The sequence below is a fragment of the Apus apus genome, chromosome 1 (genome assembly GCF_020740795.1).
Source record: "Apus apus isolate bApuApu2 chromosome 1, bApuApu2.pri.cur, whole genome shotgun sequence".
In the NCBI taxonomy this organism is placed as follows: Eukaryota; Metazoa; Chordata; class Aves; order Apodiformes; family Apodidae; genus Apus; species Apus apus.
In genome coordinates, this window is record NC_067282.1 from 125,201,417 (window position 1) to 125,211,574 (window position 10,158).

The 10,158-nt window shown below is 38.4% G+C and overlaps 1 protein-coding gene across 4 annotated transcripts in view; it reads left to right on the top strand.

The window, feature by feature from the left end:
- LOC127396014 (protein arginine N-methyltransferase 8) overlaps positions 1-9,324 on the top strand; it is a 74,614-nt gene extending 65,290 nt beyond the window's left edge. For 3 of the 4 annotated variants that reach the window (XM_051643570.1, XM_051643575.1, XM_051643564.1), the window contains 2 exons: positions 4,483-4,604; positions 7,843-9,324. In XM_051643570.1, coding sequence (XP_051499530.1) covers positions 4,483-4,604; positions 7,843-7,926 — 206 coding nt within the window. In that variant the 3' untranslated portion in view covers positions 7,927-9,324. The remainder of the gene's footprint in view (positions 1-4,482; positions 4,605-7,842) is intronic. The other variant, XM_051643582.1, reaches the window with a different exon arrangement.
- Positions 9,325-10,158: the final 834 nt, after the last annotated feature.

Sequence of the window (10,158 nt, forward strand, 5' to 3'; positions counted from 1 at the left end):
AGGAGAAAGGTTAAATAGTATTAGGGAGAAGAGGCTACATTTAGACAAAACCTAGGGCAGATACAATTTGACAGAGTGTTTCTCTTACAGAGAGGTTTTTACAGACCCATCTCAAATTACAAACATATATACAAGGTATTTTGTGCCTTCCTGTCATAAAAAACGGGGGAAAGGAGTCACGATCTCCAACATTTCTGAACCTCTATTAAGAATGTTGTACTGCCTGAAAACCTAGCTTCTACAAACTACCAGTAGCTCCCCCAGGTTGCTACTTCAGAGGCTCTGAATGCTTAGTCATTCACTCCCACATTCTAGGATCCTTTCAATCTTTGATGACCTGCCCTTTCTCCTAGTGGCTCAGCCTCCTTGGAGGCTTGCTTGAGGAGGCTTCTTATGTCTCCTAATTCTGTCACTCGGCAAGTGCTACATTTCTCCTATTCAATTATTTGCTTTACTGCTATTTCTCAAAACATTTTACTTCAGTAACTAACTTCTCCAGCAGGCTGTGTAGCCCACTGAATAAAAAGGCTGGATGTCATTGCATACAAATGAGGAAGAGCTGTTAGGCAGATACCCATGCAGATAAGATTTTCAAGTCCGTGTTCAAGTTATTTGTTAGTTTTTGACAAGGGCTTCTTATAAAACCAAAGTTCATGCTGGCCTTCTTTCATGCAAATGAGGCAACAGCCATATCACCAATTACAGCAGATCTTAGGAACCACTCTGAAGCCCTGGGGAACCAATTTATTGTGACTCCTCTGCACAGTACTTGGTCCAGGGCTTCCTATGGGTCCCATGTGGTGTCCTTCTAATTGCAATAAGACAAGTATTATTCATGTGGAGGAGTTAATTGTTTTTCAAACTATCTAAAATAATGGAAGACATACCTTGCAGCCATTGGAGATGTAGGGTTTTAATAACATGAAACTGATAGTACATGAGTTGTGTCTCAAGGTATGCCATCAGGACTACAGAACCTTAAACAAGTCAATAGGACCAGACAGGAGGCATCCAAGCATGCTGAGGCTGCTAGTCATTGTCATTATAAGGCTACCCTTTGACATGTTCAAGAAGTGCAGTAAGCGGGATCTATGAAACTACAGGCCAGTCAACCTCACTTCAGTTTCTGGGGAGGTTATGACACAAATCCACCTGGAAACTCTTACCAGCTATATGAAGGACCAGAAGGTGATTGAGAAGAGGTAGCAAATAATGCCTGACCAGCCTGATTGCCTTTTAGATGACTAGCTTTGGCAATGAGGGAAGATCAGTGTTGTTGTATACCTTGAGTTTAGCAAAGCCTTTTATACAACCTTACATAGGGTCCTTACAGCTATATTAGAAAGATACAGACTCAGTAACTGAACAATAACATGGGTGAAAAATTGGCTCAAAATGTGTCAATCAGCAAAGTCAAACCAGAGGCTAGTTTTTAGTAGCAACTCACATGTGACCAATGGTGAGGTAAATATTGTTCCACGTCTTTATGAATTACCTGGATGATGAGACAAAGTGCACTCTCAGCAAAGCTGTGATGATTCCAAATTGAGCAAAACATAGGCTGGAGAGAAAAGGCTGCTGTTCAGAGATATCTATACAGGATAAAAATGGGCTGATGAGAACCTTATGAAGTTCAGTAAAGCCAAATGCAAAGTCCTACATCTGGGACCAAACAACTCCATGCTATTGCTTGGGCCAACTGGACAGAAATCAGCTTTGTTAGAAAGGACTCTTGGAGTCTGGTGAGCAACAAACAGAACATGAGTCAGAAGAACTCCTTTGTAGCAAATCTCACCAATCATCCTGACTGGTATCAGCATCAGTTTAGACAGGAGGCTGAGGGAAGTGGTTCTCTGCCTCAATTTAGCACATCATTATAAGGTAGGTGTGGAACAAGCTACTCCATAAAAAGGTCATTTAGCCTTCTGTAACTGAAGGAACAGACACCACTGTCTAGAAGACTGATTTGGATTCTCAACAAGTGTCTGTTGGCAAAGATCTACTGAATTCACAAAAATATCAAAGTTTGTAGGATACAAAGAAGTCCTACTTCATTGAGATCTTTGGGTTTTTTTAATTATGAAGGAAATAAGTGTGTCATTGGTAGTGGACTTGAAGCCTATGCCTACATTACACACACTCCCTGTTTGTGGAGCACAAGTTTCCAAATACATCAGGCTTTTCTAAGCAAGGTACCTCTGCATAAGGGCATGTGCACATAGAGTTATAGAATGGTTTGGGTTGAAAGGGAGCTTAAAGATCATCTAGTTCCAATCCCTTCTGCCATGGCTAGGGACATCTCCCTCTAGACCAGGCTGCTCAAAGCCCCATGCAACCTGGCCTTGAACACCTCTAGGAAGGGAGCATCCACAACTTCCCTGGGCAACCTGTTCACAGTGTTTCACCACCCTCACACTAAAGAATTTCTTCCTAATGTCTGTCCTGGTTTAACAATCAGTACAAACCACAAACCAGAGGGCAGAATTTCACCCTGTTACCCCCCCTCCACCCTCCCAAGGGAAGATAAAAGGCAAATAAGGAAGAGAGACTTAAGGATTGGAAACTGAAACTTGAACAGACTTACAACACAGAAACGGGAGTAACATGTGGGGGAAATAAAAGATATATAAGCTTACACACAAATATATACAAAACCAATCTGGATCACAGAAATAGGTGGGTCAGAGTCCCTTGCAGCTAGGCTGCTTCAGAAGAGGGGTCCATGGCTCCTCACAGCACTTGATAGCATTGGATTCTGGAGAGCATGTCGCAAATTGAACAACCTCCGAGCAGTAGCAGCAGCAAGGAAGAAGGGGCAGGAAGAAACGTGGCTGAGCTTCTGGTTCTCCTGGCTTTTACAGAGTATGGCAGGAAGTGGGAGATAATACTGATCCCTGTCTGTTCTGACCCTCCTGGGTCATTTAGTGTCCTGAAGACCCTCTCTCTAGTTCTCTTATGAGTGTCCAACACCATGCCAGGGCTATTTAAACCATAACAATAACCTAAACCTACTCCTTCAGCTTAAAACCATTACCCCTTGTCCTCTCACTACAAGCCCTTGTAAAAAGCCCCTCCCCAGCTTTCCTGTAGCCCCTTCAGGTACTGGAAGGCTGCTGTGAAGTCTCCCTGGAGCCTTCTCTTCTCTAGGCTGAACAGCCCCAACTCTTTCAGTCTGTCTTCATAGGAGAGGTCCTCCAGCACCATGACCATGTGAGCATGTGTGCAAGACAGCAGCTATGATTTAAAAAATAAGTTCAGTTTAATTTTGCTCTAACATGTTGTCAGAATTTTATAGAGGCATGTCCAAATGGAAAACAGATTCTGGATCTAAACTCCTCTAAGAATATCTGTCCATTCAGAAATTGAGATTGACGGTCATTAAAACTATCTAGACACATAACCAGTTTCTGGTTTTAGAATTTTGAAAAAACAAACAAACAAACATGAAACAAAATAAACAAACAAAACCACACAAACAAGAAAAACCACAAAAAAACCAAACCTGTGAAAAATTCCTGTCCTGACAGGTTTTTTAAAAAACTTTCATCATTTTCCCAGTCACAAAAAAATTTCTAAAGGCAGATATTTTTGAAACATTGATATTCAAATTAAATTAGAACTACATTTTTATTAAACTGTGTTAAGGTATAATTAGCGTGATTCAATACAGTGGGCCCTTATCTGCATCAAAAAAAATTCCTAGGGAAACAAATGAAGAAATAATAAATTTATCAGGGGCTTTTTTGCCAGGTCAGGATGTTTCTGAACAGCTATTCTTATGTTCCATGATGCTCTTCACTGCAATAATTATAGGAACAAGAAATATTTAATGCAAATTCATCAGTAAATAAATAAAATTAATATCTTAAATAGCAGGTTATCAGAGTGATTCTGCTAAGCAAGCTTAGAAATTAACTTAGGCCAGTATCCATCTCTGGCAAATTGCCTATAGTATATGTCTTTTAAAAGTCCAAAACCAGATCAAGGTGCAAGTACCCTTTCCCAGCTGCATCCTCCTGGAAACTATAACATATGCTGTTGTGGGATCATGAGTCAAAGATTTCATCTATGCGATTGTGATTAATATTTTTTTATGAGCCTTTCTTACATGGTTTTATGGAATTGTCTTTTGAACTAATTTAGACTTCTGACTTTCAAAGCACTTAGAAGATTTCCTCAATTTAAATGTGTGTGGGTTGAAAGGAAAGCATCAAGAAAGTACCTGTCATGCATAGTAACCCCCTTTGTGAAATCCTTCTCACTGGGTGTGATTCACATCTCACACATTCCAGTAAAAATCAGAAGACAGCCCAGAGACAGTCAATAAAATTGTGTTATTGTAAAGCATGTTTTCTGATATAGTATATAAATTAAAGCATTTTCTGAGAAGGAAGACTTTTTTTTCTGTTGTTCCTGAGTCTTAATTTGATTTATAAGACAAAGATGAAAATTCTATAAATAATACCCATATATATATTTTAGCACCTGATGCTCCCTATACTCACTGGAAGCAAACTGTCTTCTACTTAGAGGACTATTTAACTGTGAGACGAGGAGAAGAAATCTATGGGACTATATCCATGAAACCAAATGCAAAAAATGTGGTAAGTCAGAATCACTGATTCTAGTTCAAACTCTATTGATCACAAACTATAATCAACAGTAAATAAATTGCATATGAGTAAAATAATGAGTGTGCTAAGGACTCTAAATTAATATTTGTTAGTAAGAGCTCCAGTCACAGTTTCATCAAAGCTGGTTACAGCACTGATAATACAGTGCTAATCTTAGAGAACACAGCCTGCAAACAAGCTAGAATGGAATGGAAGAAATTATCCAAGTATATAACAAAGTCAGCTGCACTCTGCAATTGTCTTGCCTAACAGTTTGTGACACAAGTAGTGTTACCACAAAAATCAGTGGTAAGATCCCTTTTGCCAACACAGGATGATTAAGTCCTTGGTTTATTTAAGACTAAAACTAAAGCATAATGGATGTCACACTATCATGACTGCTGAAAACTTCAATTTCTCTGCCTTGGGCTGACTCCCTCACCAGGTATGTTTAGCTATTCAGTGCTTCTTTTAAGTTGCAGTAAGACTATGAGACACGGTCTGATTGACATGGTCAAAGGGCTTTCGGTTCTTTAACCATGACTTGATTTACAAGACACCAGGCCTGCTGGCAACAGATGGGAAAAGCTTATCTCGCAACCAGAAAAATGTTGTAGGGTGAGAGTTAGCAAGGCTTATTGAGAGAGCTTTAAACTAGATTTGAAGGGGAACGGGGCTGTAACTGGACTTGCTAGAGAGGCACCTGCATGTAGTAGCTCAGCAGCTGAAGGGCAGTGTGCTAGTATTTTTGAGAACCAGAAGGTCTACCATCCCTCAAGGGTGAAAACTACATGCTCAACTGCCTCTCTGAAGTGCTTATACACTAATGCATACAGCGTGCAGAATAAACAGGAAGAACTGGAGATCTGTGTGCAATCACAGGGCCATGATCTTATTGCAATTACTGAGACATGGTGGGATAGCTTGCATGACTGGAATGCTGTCATGGATGGTTACATCCTTTTAAGGAACGATAAGCCCTAGGGGTGGATGAAGAGCAAGTTGAGAGTTCATGGGTAAGGATTAACAGGTAGGCCAATATGAGAGACACTATTATGAGTGTTTGTTACAGGACACCTGATCAGGATGGGGAAGTTGATGAGGCCTTCTACAGACACCTGAGAGTTGCCTCACAATCACAGGCTTTGGTTCTTATGGGACTTCATTCACCTTGATGTCTGCTGGGAAGGCCACATAGCCAGGCACATATAGCCCAGGAGGTTGACAATAGTTTTTTGACTCAGGTGATGGAGAAGGCAAAAAGGAGAAGTGTACTACTTTACATTACTACACAGTACTAACAAACAAAGAGGGACTTGTGGAGGACATTAAGGTTAGGGGCAGCCATGGTTGTAGTGATCATTAGGAGACAGAGTTCAGGATCATGGGTAGTATGCACAAAACAATAAGTAGGATTGCAACCTTGGACTTCAGGAGGGCTAACTTTGACCTCTTCAAGAAACTGCTTGGAGAAATCCCATAGATAAGGGCTGTGGAAAGTAGGGGAGCTCAAGAGAGCTGGTTGATACTCAAGTACCACTTCATCTAGGCTCAGATTTAGTATATCCCCAAGAGCAAGAAAACTCTGCCCTGGTGAGGCCACATCTAGAGTACTGTATCCAGTTCTGGGCTCCCTGGTTCAGGAAGGACAGGGAACTGCTCAAGAGGGTACAGCAAAGGGCTACAAAGATTATTAGGTGATTAGAACATCTCTCTTATGAAGAAAGACTGAGGAACTTGGGAGTTTTTAGATTGGAGAAGAGAAGACTGAAGGGGGATCTTATCAATACTTATAAATACTTGAAGTGTGGATGTCAGGAGGATGGAGCCAGTCTTTTTTCAGTGTTGGTCAGTGACAGGACAAGAGGTAATGGGCACAAACTTGAACATAGAAAGTTCCATCTAAACATGAGGAGGAACTTCTTTACTTTGAGGGTCACAGAGCACTGGAACAGGCTGCCCAGAGTGATCATGGAGTCACCAGCTGTGGAGACATTGAAAACCCACCTGGATACCATCCTGTACAACCTGCTCTAGGTGAAACTTCTCTGGCAGAGGTGTTAGACTAGGTGATCTCCAGAGGTCCTTTCCAACCCCTAACATTCTGTGATTCTGTGATAACCCATGCCCACACAGAAGAGCAAGACACAAGGAGTATGTCTTCTGGGAGAAACAGTGGTACCATTTTCTGACAAAAAGATAGAGCAGAATCTCTTCATTTTCTATTACAACATACAGCCATTAAAATAACCTGGTTATAATTCATCCATTCACTTGTAATAGTTGAAATATTGCATTTGCTGACTGCAGGAAATCTTAACATTCATTGCCTTCCATTTTTTTGCATTACATTTCCTTTTTTTATACTAAATACAGATTGAATATGGTTTTCATAGTGTTGGTACAGAAATAAACAGAAAATAAACTTGGCATTAAAGGAATCACATTAATTTCTGAGACTACTGCTTGCTGTGAAAACAGAGAAAATGAGCCTGTTTCCCACCTCTATGTTGTCCTTAGAGGACCAGAACATTTTCTTTTGGGTTGAATGTATTGATTTTCTTTTGAGGGAAAAATGAAGAAAATATTTCAAATTTGTTTGTGCAGCAGTAAGCATCTGCATGCAGATTTAGGTGCTAAAATTAATGTGTTCTGGATAGTTGTCATAAGACAGAGAGACCACCTTGGTTCCAAAGAATTTGTTAGTGCTTTGCTCTTCTGAAACATGAGGCTTTTCAAAAGCTTGGAGAGAGACAGCTTCATTTTGTAGCACTATATAGTGCCTCTTTAAAAAAAAAAAAGAAAAAAAAAAAAGTCATCATAAGATAAAGAATGGCTGAGGGCTTCTCTATAATGGGAAGTTTACTAGATCTATTCAGGGAAAACTCTCAGTGTAAAAGCTCTTTTCCCTAGATTAAGAGCATCTCAATGGGGTATACCATTAAAAAATGTTTACAGAATAAGTATGATAACACAGCATTTCAGAAGCTTCCTAGTTGTAAACAGGACAGCTTTAAGCAGCCTTAAGAAGATTACACAAGTATACCCTGCACCTCAAGTGAATTGGGAATGCCATTATATATCCTGCTTTTTCAGTGTTAGCAACATTTAAAAACAAAATAACTTAGAAACCACATTAGTTATCTCTCGAATCTGCAAGTCTTTTCAATTGAATTCATATGCTAAACTTACGGTCTTACTTACATGTTACATTCAAATCTTTTTACAGCGTGACCTGGATTTCACAGTAGACTTGGATTTTAAAGGACAGCTAAGTGAAATGTCAGTATCTAACGACTACAAAATGCGCTAGCAAGAAACCTTTCAGGGAGATGAAAAGGAGAATTTTGTCAAGTCCTGAACAGCTGAACTTCAAGCTAGGAACAACGGTTGACAAGATTATTATATTAAACATTAGAATGTTTACTTTGATGGAAAGCAGTAAACTAATCTTTCTTGCAGATAGTATAGGGGGCTGGGATCCCACCATGAATGTACAGTATGCAGAACTGCAGCTTTTGTCAAATATATAGGAAAAATAAGCCAACAGTCTTGAGTGTTCTGGTTAGCTTCAGGATGGTAGAAGATGCATATACAAATTGTACTACTTACTGTGAATTTCTGGTTCTTCCAAGCTTTGCATGTTAAAAATTATTAGGGCAGTTTTCTCACTATGAAAACCACTATTGCACATTAATATGATGGTATTACTGGACTTATATTCAATATAAATGAATATATATCTTGTATATGAGAAAAAAACAAACAAACAAACAAAAACAAAAACAAAAGTAATTTTATAATAAGAATTTGGTTTGTGATTATTTAGTTCTCATTATACAGTTACGGCAAGATAGTTATGTTATCTCTGGCACTACTTCAGGAAGTTATATATTCCATTAACTGTCCAAAGTTACAGCTTTGGCAAAAATTCCATGCAAAGTATAGATAAGAGCTGGGCATTTACAGAAAGTTTAATGACTATATTTTTTAATGTCCTTCAGAAAATGTGAACCATTAGTTTTAAAATTCACCTTCACAACTGGCTGTCTGTCAGAGCTTTAAAAAACATTAGCTTTTTATCCTTAAAAATATTTTGTGGTGAGTTTTTATGGCTGGATTTTGCATGAACCTTCTGAAGTCAGACACCTAGTATTTAAATGTGATTAATGCAAAGTCTATGAAATGGTGGATAATTCATGTTTCTTGGCCATGCCATATTTCAGTTGTTTGCAAGATTCATAAAACAAAATAATTTTTAAAAATGGGAATTAGTGTTTCTTTTTGGTAATGTTTTAGATAAGTTTTCAATTGCAAATACTATTCTCAAGAGTTCAGTGATTTGCAGGAACAGGCTAATAATGTCTTTAAAAAAAAAAATGTCTATGGCTTCTGATACTACTAAGATGTCTGTAACTTCCCATCCCCTCACACCCTTTGTTTTTCTTACGGTATATCCTGCTTATAGTTAAAACATTAACTGCTTATAATTCTTCATATGTACATATGAAGTCTTTTTACTATATGAATGTTGACCATTTAATCACATGTGATTAATCAAAAACTGTATAATCGGTTCTATCTACCTATTTTCCAGTCTGGCTGGCATTAGGCACTAAATTATGTTCCATTATGTATTAGATGAGATCGAGAAGGTTTTTTGCCTAAAAAATCTTTTTAATCACCTGCAAATAAAGCATACTTGAAGATGTATTTTGCCAGCATTTGTCAACTTAACATTTTTTAGAAACCTTTTTTTTTTTTTCCCTTCTCAATAACCATATAGTGCCTCCATTTTCTTATGGTCTAGAGATTATGGGATTAGGGATTGTATCACATGGAATCTATGTAGAAAGAAATTAAACTGTAATTCAGCAGTAAAAAATAGTGTTTGCAGAGTAGTTCATCACTGTTGCTTTAAAGCAATTTCATTTTCTTGGAAGGAGGATGAACAACTTTCCTCACAAAATGACTAGCATTTTATCTGTCAAATATTTTTATAATCTTCAAGGGATCAGTTCATAGTTAGATCACCTACTCTTTCGGTAATGTCTTGGACCAGAAAAACCTCCAGAAGTCCCTTTCTACTAACAATTTGTTGACTCTAGGACTGTAAGCCATTAAAAAAAGAAAAATTAAAAAAAAAGAAAATGAAAAAAAGAGTGTGAGTAACACTAAAGATTTACTTAATAAAAGCATGTTCCATTGTCACTGGTATAACAGACTAAACAATACAGTATTGTTATTACTTTCAAATTAGAAAGCCCCATGAACGTTATGGAAGTGGGAAATCAGATTTTAGAAGGTTGCTTTCATTGGTGGACATGCTTATTTTGGTTATTTTGGGGTTTGTCTTTGCAGGGTTTTGGGTTTTTTGTTGTTTTTGTTTGTTGTGTTTTTTTTCAGGAATAGCAGGAGAGAGAGGGGTTGCAAGGGTGGTGGAGCAGGAAGGCAACAGAGTGACCTGCCTCTTAGCAGTTTGTCATTTTCCTTGTTCAGGTGGAGTCAAGGGCTCAGAACCCCTTTCTCAGCTGAGTAAAAGTAG